Below are 15,520 nucleotides of genomic sequence, written 5' to 3'. Positions count from 1 at the left end.
GACGTGGAGGAGAGCCAGGCCCCAAGCTTTGCCACCGAGGTGAGACAGTGCTCGGGTCTGTGTTTCCATGCTGACTTCTTAATGACTTGTTCTCTAATGAGGAATTCTGTCTCCAGATGCCGTTTGACTCTCAGATGTAAATGGGATGAAATAAGTGAATGAGTCACTGAATTCTGACATCTTAGAAAAGATCACATTCCGTTGGCATCGGATGAGCAAAATGGACTTTTTTATTGATGGAAAAGTTGACTGGTGTGAACAAATCAGAGAAGATATGTTCCTTTTGATTCGTCTCTGAGTGGGAAATCAAGTGACTTGAATGGGCCTCGAGTGTGTCAACATCAAAACCCAAGGATTGTGGAAACTGAAAATGTCCTGTGGCCACAGGGTGTATGCCAGGGGCATGGGGACAGGATGAGGCAGTGCCCCTCAGCAGGCAACCCTTCCTTCTTCCCGGGAGCTGGGGCCACGGGGCACAAGGCAGGCAGTCAGGACGGGAGACCAGAGCCCAGGGAAGGCACAGGGGATTAGCCCACATGAGGAGTGCCAGGCCAACGGGCAGAGAAGGAGGGAGGGAGGGTCAAGCCTGGTTTCCTGCCCTGGGGCCATCTTACCACCTTATCACAAACTGGTGGCTCAGGGAACAGAAATCCAGCCGCTCACAGTCTGGAGACCCAAAGTCAGAGATCCAGGGGGCAGGGCCAAGCCCCTCACCCCGAAGGGCTCCAGGGGCTCCCTCCTGCCTCTTCCAGCTTCTGGGGGCTCCAGTCTCTGCCTCCGTTTTCATGTGGCTTCTCCTCTGTGTCTGTGTCTCTCCTCTTCTTCTAAGGACACTTGTCATTGAATCCAGGGCACCTATAATAATGCAGGATGGTCTCGTCTCCAAATCTGTCACTAATTACATATACAGAGACCCGATTTACAAATAAGGTCACATTGTGAGGTTCTGAGTGGACATGAATTTGGGGGGAAACTTTAACAACAGAACTCTGAGGAGCAGGGCTTCCTGGAGGAGGTGGCCGGGGTCTATCAGCCAGAGTGTTGACATATTTGCCCTCTGGGTGCCTGGTCTGCCATCTTTGGGCAAGACCCTTGTGGCCATTTGACACTAGCTGAGACCTTGAAGTAGACCTGCCCGGTGCCAGGCGAGGGTAAGGGTGACAGGGGCCCAGGAGAGCCTGGAGACGTTGTAGTTCCGAGGGGTGGCCCCCTGGCAGGCATGGGCCAAGGGGGCAGGGAGGGCACTGTTCGAGTACTGCCCGCCCGCAGAAAGGCAGAGGTCTGGGAGCAACCATGACGTCCTTCAGCAGGTGACGGGTAAATTAACTGTGGTCAATCCTCACAATGAAATAGTGTTCAGCTAAAAAGAAATGCTCCATCAAGCCACGGGAAGCCACACCGGAAGCTCAAATGCGTATTACCAAGTGAAAGACGCCGGCGAGAAAAGCCTACACTGTAGGGGTCCAACTACAGGACATTCTGGAAAAGGCAGAAGCGTGTTACAAAAAAACAAAACGCAGTTATCTGGGGCTGGGGGAGAGGAGAGGCTGAATAGGCAGGACAGTGACACTGCTCTGTGTGATGCTGCAATGGTGGAAACTGGCCATCGTCCATTCATCCAAACCCACAGTGTCCAAAACGTAAAAAATAATGGGTCAATATTATCATTGTAACATCGATCGTAACAAATCTATCACAATGATGCCAGACTTCATATAGAAGAAATTCTGTGTGTGGGGGGACAGAGGTATAGGGGAACAGTGCTCCATTTCTGTAACCCTAAAACTGCCCTAAAACATAAAGTCCATATTAACATACAGCATTTAAAAAAAAAAAAATGACAAGGGGCTGGTTCCCGGCTCGGGCTGGCCCGGGAGGTGTGGCTGTAGGGGTCCCGCCCGCAGGGTTCCATCCGGGCATCCGGTCCCCTCCAGGCCTTGCCCTCCCCGAGGCCCCTCCCAAGGGCCAAGGCCAGCTGATTGTCATCCCTGCCTGAGCTCCAGAACTTACAGCTCATCGCTGCCCCTCCAAGTGCCACCAGGTCACTCTGGCTGTCTCCCGGGCTGATTATGTCACCGCTGCCTCCGGGAGGCTCCACGGGTGTCCTCAAGGACAGGGTAGGGACCGAGGCCACTGCAGGGGGAGGCACCGCTCCCACTTCTCCCCCAAGGGGCTCTGAGTGGGGACGGAGACCAACCGCAGCCCCTTGCAGAGAAGGGGCAGGTCGTCCCCGCTCCAGACGCCGGCCGGCCATCCTGCCTGTCCCAGACACGGGGCTGACGTCTCGCCGGGGTCCGGTCAAAGCCGCCGTCCGGTCATGGGGTCTTTACTTGGTTACTTAATGTTGCTGAACAAGGAGGAGTTAACGACCCTAATTTCGAGCACTCACTGGTGAGTGGTATCACCTGGCCGGCCCCCGTGTCCTCCGTGGGCGGCAGACACCCGTGGCTCTGTCGTTACCACGTGGCTGGCCTGCACCTGTTCCTGTTGGCTGTCGGGGGAGGAACCCCAGCGTGCAGGAGGCTGCGGTCTGGGCTGGTTGTTTCGTCAGAGCTCTCTTATCGTGTGTGGCTGAACTCAGTCCCCAGCCGGCCGCCCCCCAGCCCGTACCCTGGCGACCGGCTGCGTGACCTTGCCCTCCAGCCGTCTCCTCGGGGCATTTCCTGTTCCCGGAGCCTGGGGGCTCAGGGTGGTGGCGGGGGACACCAGCCCAAACCCACCAACCCACTCCGGGGGCCTTAAGACCCACCCTGACCCTAGGGTAGGCTGCCCTGTGTTGGGGGGAAGAGCCACCGCCCGCCCTGCCGCGGGCGATGTTCTGGAGCCATGGCACCCCTTGGCCTCTTCCCCAGATGGGGTGTGCTGTCCGTCCCTCTCCTCGTTGCCTGGTCACCCGCACTCCAGCTCCCTGCACCCCCTTGGCCCGTCTGCAGGGAAGGCTGTGGCCTTTGCCACCGGGCAGGGCTGGGCACTAGCTCTGCCCGGTCCCCAGGTGCCCTCAGGAAAAGGGGGAACGTCTCTGTTCATTGTCTGTGCCCAGGACAGCCGTGTTTGGCCGCTTGTCCCCAAAGACCCATCAGTGAGCGGGGCCATGATAATCCCCGCTTCGTGTCGTGGCTAATTTTGGAGGCTCACCGCCTTACTCCTCCCTCTCGTGGCCGCCTTCCCTCCCCGCCACCGAGTCAGCGCCCACGGCTGTACCTAATGCCACACGGCCCGGCGCCAGGCCTGGCCCTGCCCCAGGACCTTGTGTCATGCACACAGGTTGCCCCGGAACGGCCACATCATCCGCAAGATGGGCCTTAGCCGCCCGCCCCACCCTGCCCGGGCTGAGCCCACATCCCAGGGAAGCCTTGGCCCGGCCACCCTGCACAGCTTGGTGGGGGGAGGTGGGGCGGGGACCAGTCCGGCCTTCTGGGGAGTCTTTGGCAGGAGTGGGGCCGCTGGGTCACCCTGAGAGGCTCCTCCCTGGAGCTCATCATCTGGGGACCCATCATCTAAGGCGAGGAGGGTCCCAGCTGGGCCACGCCGGGTGCAGACAGATCCCCACCTGGTGTCTGGTCCCTCTCTCTTCATTCACAGGCCCTGGCATGTGCCCTGCGTCTGGGGAGTCTGGCCAAGGGGCTCCGACCATCTTGCCTCCGGGGTGCCTGGGGCGGGCCTGGGGCCTCACCCGTAAACGCAGCCATCTCCTGAGGGAAGAGCTGTCTTGGTGGGGAGGGGGGCCGGGGGGGGTCCCGGAAATGCCCTGGGGGTGCAGGGGGCTTCTCTGCAGCGCAGGGTGCCAAGTCACCCAGTGCCTCATCTTTCTCTTCCCCTGCGCTGACCGGGCTGGTGGCCCTTCACCCGGGGCCGGGTCTCTGCTCCCCGATCTACACCCACGACAGCGTCGTGCCCAATTAGCGCCCACGGGGCGAAGCCTGCCATTCTGAGGGCTGGGGTGGCCCGGGAAGCTGCATTGAGGGTGCATCGCCACAGAGTGCCCACTGAAGCCCGAGGCCACGGCCAGGAAGGGCCCAACCTCAGGCCCCTGCAGAAAGCCCAGGGCCTCCCGTGAGCCCACAGCTGCGTCCGCCGGGTGGGAGGCAGAGACAATCCCTCACCAACACTCACAACCTCTGTAACCAGGACAAACATCACCGAGGGGATGCGGTCTGGGACCACCAGGTGGCAGAGTGGCGAAGAACCAGTGTGCAGCAGCCAGGAGGGCTTCCTGGAGGAAGGGGCACTGGAACAGACAGGCTAATTGCCTGGAGAAAAGGAGACGGGCTGTGCTGGGCAGGGATACAGCTAGGAAAAAGATTGGGGGGTGGACACAGCGTGGCCTCACCGAGTAGAGGGGGGCCAGCTTGGCCCGAGGACAGTGAATGCCTCACACCCACCTCCCCAGGGCCTGCCCTGGCTTGGGAACTTTCCTGGGGACACAGACGGGGGCCTCCGGGGTGTTTCCAGGTGAACCGGAGTCAGCCTCCGTGGCTTTTGAATAATCACTAGGAGCCTCAGCATGGGTGGGGGCCGGAGTGGCTGGGACGGTCAGGGAGGTGCGCTCGTGTCCCGGGGAGGGGGGGCAGGCCTCAGCCTCTGGAAAGGGGAGGGGCACAGGCCACGGTAGAGCTCGCCGCTAGGATGGGGGTCCCTACTCAAGGGGTCTGGGGGCCGTCCCTGGGGAGACCACTGGGCCGTTGTCCTGTTGCCATGGCTCCCAGCCGCCACTAATCCTCAGCCTTCTCTTTGGTGCTGGCCTGACCTCTGCAGAGTGTACCCAGATGTCCCCGCACTTGCTGCTCCTGGGGACTCATGCCAGGAGCATGGGGCAACGGGGAGGGGGAAGGCGGACAGGCCACCTCTCTGGACACCTCCTTTCCCATCGGAGCCCCCGGCAGCAGCCAGGTGAGGCCACCCAGGTGGGAGGGTGTCACAGGGGTCCCAGCCTGATGCTGGGCGTTAACCAAGCACCCACCCACCCACAAGGCTGTGTCCCCCTTGTGTGCCAGACGCTGACTCCCCCACGGGACACTGAGCCCTCGGGACACTGAGATCGAGGAAGCTGCTTGGGGAACCCTGGAACTTTGGGGACCTCTGGCCAGCAGGAGCTGGATACAGCCCATGGCTGAGGTGTGAACCACAAGGGTGTCAAAACAGGCTGAAGGAAGGGGCGAGGCAGACGGGGGTGGTGGGGAAGGAGTCTGGGGGGCTTGGAGAGGTTCTCGGGGGATCCGCATAGAGAAGCCACAGCTGTGGACTGGGCAAGGCATGGCCAGGGATCTCCAGAGAGGGTGGAAAGGCCAGGGTTCACACGGGGCAGATTCGGGTCGGGGGGGCCCGGGACCCGGCCTCCGATGCCACTGTCCACCCAGAGCCCGGCCCCGGCCTGAGGTGTGGCAGGTCCCAGAACAAAGCCCAGGGATTGTGCAGACAATAGGCCCTGTGTGGGGCAAGAAGGCATGAGCCCTAACAGCCAGAGCTCACAGGACATGGGCCATAATCTTACCCCAGGGCACTGTCACCTCCTCCACGGGCTGTGATCCAGAGACACCCGAGCTCTGTGCCTGTGGAGGACAGAGCTGACCATTCAGGCTGTAGTGGCCCCTGACTATGTCCTCAAGACACAGACCCAGAGGTCCCCACCGTGCTCAGACCCCCAGCACCCCCCTTCTGGTCACTCTCACTGTCAGATCACGCCCCTTGCGGTGGCCCGGCCCTACTATTTTGGTCCCTTTCCCACCACTGGTCCCATTGTCACCCGTCCAGTCACAAGAACATGCCAAGTTCACTCCTGCTGCAGAGCCTTTGCATCTGCTGTTCCCTCTGTCTAGTCTGTTCCTGGCCTCACTGGAGTCAGCTGTCTCCTTATAGAGCCTGTCCCAGCCTTTCTGTCCCCACGACTGTCTCTTCCTCGGCACCTGCTTCTTTCCACACAGTACTTACAATGATTTAAAAGCACGCCCGTTAAATACCTCTCCGTGCCACTCTGGAGCTCACGGAATAGGCCCCTCCTGTTTTGTCCAGAGCGAATCTGCATCGTCCAGCGCAGGCCGGGCCGGGGAGCGCCGAGAACTATGTGTTTTCCACCCAATCGATTCCAGAGGGTTTGCGCGCCCCTGCTGAGCTTGCGACAGGCCACACACAGGTGCTCGTGTGTTCAGCCTTCCCGGCTGGCAAGCTAAGGAGGACACACAGCCTGGCCCTAGCTCAGCCCGCCCACGGTCCAGGGGGACATCCGAACCGCAGGCTCGGTGCAGCCATCGGGCCCTCCCGAGGGGCCAGGACCCCTTGACCTCCTGCGGCTACGGCTCCCTGCGGGACATCAGAAAGATAGCAGCCTCCTTGGGGGCCGGTGGGGACTGTGGGGGAGGGAACAGTTTCCTCTCCGGGGCTCCATGTTTCCTTGGCAGGGGGTGTCCAGCTTTACCACCACAGGGGTGAGGTCTATGCGGCCCCCTTGTGGAGCTGAAGGACTCCAAGGACCTGGCCTGGGGTGGGGGACGGGGGCTGGGCCACCTCTTGAACAAGGGATCTGGGTCTGGCTGGGGAGGGGCTGCTATGTGCCCCAGGGAGCAGCCCAGCACCCCCCACATGGAGCCTGCATGGAGACAGGCACGTGCCCCAAGCTGGACCCCCTGGTCCGTAAGTGCCTTTTCTCGATTAAAAACATAACCCACACTTCTTGTACAAAATGAAACATCTCAGAAAAGCATAAAGAAGAAAGTACCTTGGGGCGCCTGGGCGGCTCAGTCGGCTCAACATCCAACTGTTGATCTTGGCCCGGTCACAGTCTCACGGTCCTGAGATCCAGCCCCATGCTGGGCTCTGCACGGGGTGTGGAGCCTGCTTAGGACTCTCTCTCTCTCTCTCTCTCTCTCTCTCTCTCTCTCCCTCTACCGTCCTTCTCTCTCTCTCTCAAAGAAGGAGGAGAAAGAGAAGGAGGAGGGGGAAGGGGCAGAGGGAACAGAAGAGGGGGAGGAGGAGGAGAAGGGGGAGGAAGGGAGGGAGGAGGAGGGAGAGGAGGGGAGGAGGAGAAGGGTAGGGGGAGGAGGGAAGGGGAGGAGGTGGAGAGGGGTAGAGGGAGGGGGAGGGGGAGAAGGAGGGGGAAGAGGGCAGGGGGAGGAGGAGGGGGAGGAGGAGGGGGAGGAGGGGGAGGAGAGAGGGGAGGAGGAGGGGGAGGAGGGGGAGGAGAGAGGGGAGGAGAGGAGGAGAAGGGTGGGAGAGGAGGGGGTAGAGGGAGGGGGAGGGGAAGAAGGAGGGGGAGGAGGGTGGGGGAGGAGGGTGGGGGGAGGAGGAGGAGGGTAGAGGGAGGAAGAGGGGGAGGAGGAGGAGGAGGAGGAAAGAAAATACAGGGTAACTTGCTGCCGTCCCCACCTATCAGCATGCGGTATGTCAAGGGCGAGGATCCGGGCGTCTTAGGGGTTCCGCCATCTGGAGGCACCTCAGTCCTTCCAGTCACTGGCTAGCCACCCCCCACATAAGTCCAGGGTAAGGACTCTGGAGGCTGCTCCTTGGTGTGGGGAATGGACACCCACCCAGCGCCCCGTGCCCAGCAGAGCACGGCGCCCAACACTACCGGTTACAATCGGCTCAAACGGGGGCCCCGACCGCCCCCCCCCCACCCCGCCCCGCAGCCGCCGTGCCTGGAACCTTGTCAGAATGCAGCTTCCCAGGCCCGCAGCCCTGCCGAGTCCCAGAGCGCAGGTGTGAGACCCTGCACCTGTGTTTGGATCAGGTGGCTGTGATCCCGGCCAAGGGGACAGCCTCCAGAGTGAACGGGGATCCCCAAACCGCTCGGCCAGCTGGGCCCCGCGCCCGGGGTTAGTGGCCTCCGCCGCCAGACCCAGGCGTCCAGCTTCTCCGAGTGAGGACGGCTTCCGATCCGTCGACTTTGAGGAGCGCGCTGCGGCGGGGGGCGGGGGGGGGGGGACCCCCGGGTTGGGCTTTCCTGCCAGAGCGGAACGTTAGAGACTGAGGCGGGGGCGTCGTCGCCGTTCTGGGGCCCGACCGCGCGGGTGCCGCAGACTGCCTGGAGGGGAGGGGGCGGACCGCGGGGACCGGGCCCGCCCCGCCCCGCCCCCCGCGCTCGCCCCGCCCCCCGCCGGGAGCCGAGCCCAGAGCGCCGAGCCCGGAGAGAGCGCAGCGCGGGCACTCGGCTCCCCGCCGACCGGTGAGTGCCGCGCGCCCCTGCCCCCCGCGCCTCGCCGGGGCCCCGCGCGGATCCCTGTTGTCCTTTGGGGGGGGTCTCACTACCCTGCGCTAAGCCCCGCGCGGCCCTGGTCGGGGGTCCTGCCGCGCGCCCCCGCCTGCGCCGCCCTCTGCGCTCCTGCCTCACCTGTGTTCCTTCCCCCGGGGCTCACCGGCCGCCGCCCTGGGGGCCTCCCCTGCCCGTCGTCCGACCCCCCACCCACCCGGTGTCCGCCGCTCCACCCCCTCCCGCTCCCCGGTTCCCCGACCCTTGCCACCCTCCGGCCTCTGGACCCAGTGTGCCGGGGTCGGGGCGCAGCGGAGACTCGGCCCGACCCCCGGCGGTGGACGCGGCAGCCCAGCTCGCCCCGAGGCTGGCGAAGGGTGGGCGGCGCGGCCGGGGAGGGATCGGCTGGAGACTGGCGGGAAGGTGAGGGTGGGAAGCCGAAGCGGAGGGAGCGGGAGCCGCTGGGCGAGCGGGGCAGCAGGTCCCAGGGGGCGAGGGCCGACCAGGGGAGGCGGTGGCCAGGCAGAGTGAGCTGTGGGAAGGCGGCAGAAAGAGCCGGCCCAACGTCTAGGGGTCCCGGGAAGAAGGGAGCCCCGGCATCCCCAGTCTTGGCCAACAGCGCTCCGGGCCCTCCTGATGCTTCCCCAGCAGGGAGGCCCGCCCTGCAGGTTCACCTGTGTGCTGTCTCCCCACCCAGAGTCCACGCCAGCCGCTCACCTGCCCCACTGCCCGGCCCACCGACCCTGGCCCGCAGGCTGACCTGGGGTCCTGAGTAAGGGCAAGGGCCAGGAGTCCCAGTGGCCACGGTTGGAGGCAGTTCTGGCTGCCCGCCTCCCCCCCCCCCCCCCCATCTGCCCAAGAGAGCAGGTTTCCTGGGCCCAGCTGCCCCTTGGGGGAGGACTGGGAGCCTCAAGCGGAAGGCTGTTGACAGCATCGATGACAATGACCCTCCATTGGTTCCGGGTAAAATGACCCAGATTTCCCAGAAAGTGTGCTGGGGGCGGAACGTGGCCTTGGAAACAAACGTGGCGCTGGGACCCTGAGGAAGGGTCTCCGCTGGCCAGCCTCCCGTTCACCGCCCCAGGCCAGCCCACACCCACCTTCGTCTCCCCTGGTGGGGGGGGGGGGCAGGGACACCAGTCTGCCCAGAGCTGCCTTGAGGACGGAAGGAGCATGTGTGGGGGAGGCCCTGGGTGGAGGACACCTGCCCTCTCCTGCCGACCTCACGTGGGGCCAGCCCGGGGGGAGCTGCGGAGCTCTGGGCACTGAGGGCCTGTCCCCTCCCCGCGTCCCCGGGAAGCCTCCAGCCCCTTCTCCTTGAAGCCCAGGGCAGGAACCTTTTCCGACACTGGGAGAAGATGCTGGGCTGTTTGGGGCAGGCGAGAGGGAGCAATTATTTAGCACCCACTGTGTGCCAGGCACTGCACACGGCATCTTGCATATCTGAATTTATTTCATGTGTTCAGAGACTTTCCATTTGCCAGGGGCTCAGGGAGGTGACGTGACCCGCCACCCCCCAAGATCCCTGGCGGGACGGGAGGGAGGGCAGGGGGTCTGTTCCCTGGGCCACATCAGTGGGCAGGCAGTCCTTCCCTGGTGGGGGGCTCTGGGTCAGAGAGCCCCAGCGCGGGCCTGTGGCTGATTCCAAACCCCCCCCCCCACTAAATCCCCCACCGCAGGAGGAAGGGCCCCAGGGACAATTTGCCACGAGTGTAATTTCTGTGACTAAGACGATTGCCACTTCTAAATAATGGCTCCTGTAGAACCGTGTTCCCAGAGGCAGCCGCCACCGTAATGGCCTAGTTTCGTTCTTCGCGGCTCCGCGGCCTGAGGAATTGGGGTGTCCGTGGGGTGGCGGGGCTCCGGAGCCATCTCAGGGGAGCCCTGAGAAGCTTCTGGAAGGCACGGGCTATCTGAGTCAGGCCTGAGCTCACATTTGGCCATGCCACGCCGGGGGCCCCAGGCCCCAGCCAGGGCGCATCTGAGCTGACAGTCGCCCCTCCCTCCATGGGTGAGCCGAACATCTCAGGGGACGGTGGCTTCTTCCCCTCCCAGCACTCGGGGTCCCATGCAGGAAAAGGAGCCAGAAGCCCCTTCTTGAGTATTTTTTCCCCAAATGTGAGCGGGGGCCTTGGGCACAGAGACCAGCGGGCCGATCTCAGTCCAAGTGTCCCCGGAAAGCCCTCCTCCCAGCTGGGTCCCCCGGGGAGGTGTGGACCCCCCAACTTGGGAATGCCGCTTCCAGCCGAGGGATCCCCAGCTTTGTCTGGAGATGCGGTTGTCTCCAGAGGCCGTGCCTTGCCTTGTCTTAGTCCCAGTCACTTGGCTCACATCAGGTCCCCATATAGCTGCCAGGGGCCCTCCGAACCAGGAGCAGCAGATCCAGCCCAACCCCGAGTGTCTCTCTCCCTCCCACGAACCTCCACCTGGAGGGGACCCAGGGGGACAGTGCTCTCCACTGGCTGCGCTCGTCCCGATGCAAGTTCTCCGTCTGGGGCCCGCTGTCTCCCAGCTGCCATTCTGGGGGATTTTCTCCTCATCCGGGTCTTATCCGTCCTCCCCTGGGGTGCAGGGCTCCTGTCCGTGGCCGTCCGTGCTGCCGGTGCCCTCTCGTCCGCCCACCCCGCTCGCAGGGCCCTCGACCCGTCTCCCCTTCTCCGAGTCTCTCTTCAGCTGTGTCCAGACCCAACTTGATTCTGACTTTTATGGATTTTTTTTTTAAGTCCAAATGATTTTTCACACCCGAGAGTTGTGAATTTTCAAAAATACACACTTGCTCATTTTACTTCTTAGACAGGAGCCAAATTTGTTTCATAATATTTTTACCCGTGCCTTATTGAGGAACCCTAACGTATTTATTTAAACAGATCTTGGACATGCTTGTCGATTCCTATTATTTTTAATTTCATATGAAATGGACCGGCTGGCCCACCTCCCCGTTGCCGGTTTTCTAGGGCCACATTTCGTAACGAACTTGGAGAGTCGGCCTATCGGGACCTTCAGGTTTCTTTCTAACACCTGCCTTTGTTCTTTGTTCCAGACACACACCCCCGGACACCCCCTCCCCCCGCACTTGTCTGCCAGAGTCCAGGGCTGGCCACCACTGGGGGTGTCCTCTGCTCTGAGGAAACTCGGGGCACGGCGGGCCAGCCGGGCAGGGCAGGGGGACCTCTGGGCCTGAGTGGCCCTGGTTGGGTCCCCTGGGGCACTTAGGCACCCTCCCCCTGTGCGCTGTGCCCCCTTTCTCTTCCTGTCATCAGTGGAGACAGTTATTTTCTCCGGAGCACCATTGCTTTTATGAACTTTCTCAAACCTACGGAAAAGCACCAAAACTACATAAGGACACATGTGTGTCCATGACCTTGAACTGGGGATGTTAACATTTTCCCTTCTCTGCCTGTGCCTCTTCCTCCACGAGACCCAAAGCCTTGCCCCTGCACACCCCCTCTCCCAGGGGCCGGCCCCCGCTCACACGCATGCGTGTCCTTCTGGCCTGGGCTCCGTGTGTTCCCTGGTCTAGGGCACATAAGGACCTCACCTACCTGCTCCGCTCCCCGCCCTGGGCCGTGGCCGTGGAGGTGGCAGGCCGGCCCCAGAGCGCAGCCCCAGAGCGTGTCCCTCACAGCTGTGATGATTGCACCTCGGAGCGGTCTCCTGTGTCGTCCCCTCGGCCCAGAGACACCCTGCCCAGCGGCAGCTCTGAGGACCAGGGCACCAAGTCCTCTGGCCAGCCTGCGGGCTCTGAGGGCGCTCCTGAGGGGACGGTGGTCCTCAGAGCCTGCGGTGGATGCTGGTGGGGGCTCTGCAGACTGAGGTCTGGCTCCTCGGCCACACGCAAGGCCTGGCCCCCCGTCCTGATGGCTCCAGGAGGTCACCTGGAGTCTGGCCGTGGGGTCACCCAGGAGAGCAGGGCTCGGCAGGTGTCATGCCCGGCCTCAGCCGGGTGTGAGGGGCTTGGCCTGCCCGGCCGCCGTCCCGACCTCCCTATCACTGCCCCGTCCTTCTGCACCCGCCCTGCGCCGTCCCCTCCTTGCTGGCGCCATGGGGACCGTGACACCACCCCCAGGCCCCAGGAGGCCCTAGCCGACTGGAGGAGGGCAGAGGCCCATCGGGGGAGCTGCCCCCAGGCAGTGGGGGTGGGGGGGTGGGGGGGGCATAGGGTAGTCAGGGCTCTGGAAGCCATCGAGCTGCCAGCCCCCTGCTCCTTCCTCTCTGGGCTTGTTTTCCAAACAATTTGCTTAATGTGACTCGTGGCCGCAGCAGCCGAGCTGGACGTGAGTAATCGTGTTTACCCGCCGAGGGGGCGATCCTGCGCCTCCCGGGCGGGCGGGGCCCGGGGAGGAAACACCTCGGCCGGTAATCGCCCCGCGTCCTCCCTTGTCTTTGCAGAGAGGACGCGCCCTGCCCGCGCTCGCCCCGCCTGGCCCTGGCTCGCAGCGGCCGCGATGGAGCCCCTGTTCCCGGTCCCCACGCTGGCCGGCTGGAACGCCTCCGCGGCGGCCCCCGGCGCGGGCGGCCACAACGGGACGCTGGCGGGGCCGGCGGCCTCGCCGGGGGCCCGCGCCGTGGTGGTGCCCGTGCTGTACCTGCTGGTGTGCGTGGTGGGGCTGGGGGGTAACGCTCTGGTCATCTACGTGGTGCTGCGCCACGCCAAGATGAAGACGGTCACCAACATCTACATCCTCAACCTGGCCGTGGCTGACGTGCTGCTCATGCTGGGGCTGCCCTTCCTGGCCACGCAGAACGCCGTCTCCTACTGGCCCTTCGGCCCCGTCCTGTGCCGCCTGGTCATGACCTTGGACGGCATCAACCAGTTCACCAGCGTCTTCTGCCTGACCGTCATGAGCGTGGACCGCTACCTGGCCGTCGTCCACCCCATCCGCTCCGCCCGCTGGCGCCGCCCCCGGGTGGCCAAGCTGGCGAGCGCGGGCGTCTGGACCTTCTCGCTGCTCATGTCGCTGCCCCTGGTGGTCTTTGCGGACATCCAGGAGGGCTGGGACACCTGCAACGTCAGCTGGCCGGAGCCCGTGGGCCTGTGGGGCGCCGCGTTCGTCATCTACACTTCCGTGCTGGGCTTCTTCGGGCCGCTGTTGGTCATCTGCCTGTGCTACCTGCTCATCGTGGTCAAGGTGAAGGCGTCGGGCGTGCGCGTGGGCGCCACGCGGCGGCGCTCAGAGCGCAAGGCGACCCGCATGGTGGTGGTGGTGGTCGTGGTGTTTGCGGGCTGCTGGCTGCCTTTCTTCATCGTCAACATCGTCAACCTGGCCTTCGTCCTGCCCGCGGAGCCCGCCTCCGCGGGCGCCTACTTCTTTGTCGTCGTCCTGTCCTACGCCAACAGCTGCGCCAACCCCGTGCTCTACGGCTTCCTCTCTGACAACTTCCGCCAGAGCTTCCGGAAGGTTCTGTGCCTCCGCAAGGGCTACGGCGCCGAGGAGGCGGAGGCCGCGGAGCCCCAGGCCGACAAGAGCGGCCGGCTTCGGGAGGCCACGATGCCCACGCGCGGCTCCGAGGCCAACGGGCTCATGCAGACCAGCCGGCTGTGAGCGCCGAGGGCCAGCGTGGCCCCGGGTGGCCCCTGCCCCCCCCCCCCGCCAGGCCTGCATTTCCTGCTGGGCAGAGCCCCACCCCAAGATTCGTGGGGGGGGGGGCCTGCTGAGTGCCCCACACTCCCTGTGGCCCGGACGCTCTGTGTGGTGCGGGGACCAGCTGTGTGGGGCGAGGCCATGGGTGGCCCTGCAGGGACGAACTGTCACCACCCCCCCACCCCCAGCCCGTTCCTGCCATAGAGGCTGGGCTCCCGGGACGCTAGGGAGCGGGTGGGAGAGGCCGGTGTCACTGGCAGTGCTCAGGGCGCCTCGACCTTATCCTGCCCCCAGCTCGTGCCAGCCTGCCGGGCCGGGCAGTGACCACTGGCGTGAGCTGGTGACTGCTCTCCCTGCCTCTGCCCTGCGGTCCCATGTACCTCTTCACACCAGCCCCGCATCACCTGGTCAAGTGTCGGTCTGTGAAAACAAAGACGCCTGAGGGTGCTGGGCTCGGGCCCCTGCCCCCTGGCACTGCCCGGGGCCCGTGACCGTGCTGACTCTGGAGGTCGCAGATGCAGAGGGAACGCGGCTGTGCGGGGCCTGCGGGGCGGGGAGGGTGGGCCGGGGCCCCACAGGGGACGGCTGGGACTACGGAGCTCTGTCGTCCTGGAGACCCCCAGTTGCCGGCTGCCCTCTCCCGCCATGGCATCTCCCTTCCTGGTTGGCCACAGTCATGCTTTGGGGGGCAGTGAGGGGTGGGCTGGGGGCTGAGGCTTCCGTGGCGGGACCGGGATGGGGGAGCAGCAAGCAAAGTGGCTGGATTGGGGGTGGAGGGTCGGGCCCCCGGGTCCGGGGGACACAGGTGTCCAGAGGGGTCCTGTGCAAAGGGTCCCTAGGGCATCGGTAGAGGCCATCCTAGGGAGGGGGCAGGAACCCACAGTCATCTCTTCTGCTTTTGGCAGGAGCTCTGGCCTGGAGAGGATGGGGGACGAGAGCAGCAGAGGAGAAATTTCCAGATAGCAGTGGGGGGAGCAGCTCCCAGCACAAATAGCAGCCACTTGGAAGGCAGCACTTGTGTGGGTGCGTGCAAATGCCAGCAAATGCCAGACCCCTGGGGAGCATCCCCAGGCTAGAGTGGTCCTTCCACCCCCAGCAACGCCACCCCCTCCTGCCGCCGCCCCGAGCCGGCGGTGCGGTCCTGGAGAAGATGCCAGCCCGAGACCTGCTGGGCCACCGTGTGCCTTGGGCCTCTCTCCGAGGCTGGAAGGAGGACCAGAATGTGGGGGCTCACTTGGCCTGTGTGCCCCCCCCCCCACCTGGGCAGCCCTCCCTGGTGTCACCCCGGCTCACGCTCCCTGGGTCTGCACAGAGCAGGACCTCTGACCCGCAGGAGGGCAGGGGGAGGCCTGGTCAGTGCCGCCGGCGGCCCCGCACTGACCCTGGACAGAGGCCAAGGCCTGGAAACGCAAGAGCGTGGCGAGGCCGCTTGTGTTTGACAACCGATCTCCTGAATAAATTGGAGAATAAATGTTTGACTGTTTCCCAAAGCAAATATTGTCCCCGGAGCCGATCGAAGTTGGTGCCGATCTGGGTTCGCGGGTCAGCCGAGGCTGGGAGGAGGCAGACAGGCACCCCGGGAGGCGGGAGCCGGGACACACAGGTGAAAACGGGGAAAAATGCAAAACAGCGGGGCCCAAGGGAGAGCCAGCCTGGGGCGGCCCTGTGCCTGTGGGGAGTGGGTGGGCTCGTCTGGGGCCCCTGTCCCCGGGCGTGTGGGGGCTCGGTTCCTGGGGGCCGGGGCAGCTCCTCCACGGGT

The 15,520-nt window shown here is 64.3% G+C and overlaps 1 protein-coding gene and 1 long non-coding RNA gene across 6 annotated transcripts; one reads left to right on the top strand and one right to left on the bottom strand.

Moving 5' to 3' along the window:
- Positions 1-207: 207 nt before the first annotated feature.
- On the bottom strand, positions 208-6,706 carry LOC131501008 (uncharacterized). 5 transcript variants are annotated; one of them, XR_009256563.1, is made up of 3 exons: positions 4,114-6,706; positions 2,011-3,692; positions 208-855 (listed from the first exon to the last, which is right to left on the bottom strand). It is a non-coding gene; the product is annotated as an uncharacterized LOC131501008 (long non-coding RNA). The 5 variants fall into 5 exon arrangements; XR_009256564.1 differs by having other exon boundaries at positions 2,011-4,250; positions 5,492-6,706; XR_009256566.1 differs by having other exon boundaries at positions 2,011-5,549; positions 5,958-6,706.
- A 1,358-nt stretch (positions 6,707-8,064) lies between these two features.
- SSTR5 (somatostatin receptor 5) lies at positions 8,065-15,102 on the top strand. Its single transcript, XM_058710835.1, has 2 exons — positions 8,065-8,155; positions 12,569-15,102. Exon 2 carries the CDS (start codon positions 12,625-12,627, stop codon positions 13,720-13,722), a length of 1,098 nt encoding a protein of 365 aa, XP_058566818.1. The 5' UTR covers positions 8,065-8,155; positions 12,569-12,624; the 3' UTR covers positions 13,723-15,102.
- The last annotated feature ends 418 nt before the right edge of the window (positions 15,103-15,520 follow it).

The sequence above is a fragment of the Neofelis nebulosa genome, chromosome 18 (genome assembly GCF_028018385.1).
Source record: "Neofelis nebulosa isolate mNeoNeb1 chromosome 18, mNeoNeb1.pri, whole genome shotgun sequence".
In the NCBI taxonomy this organism is placed as follows: Eukaryota; Metazoa; Chordata; class Mammalia; order Carnivora; family Felidae; genus Neofelis; species Neofelis nebulosa.
The sequence above is the reverse complement of the archived record's forward strand: the minus strand, read 5'-3'. Positions and strand labels throughout refer to the sequence as shown.

Coding starts and splice junctions, on each gene's coding strand:
- SSTR5 (XM_058710835.1), top strand. CDS start 12,625: ATGGAGCCCCTGTTCCCGGTCCCCACGCTGGCCGGCTGGAACGCCTCC.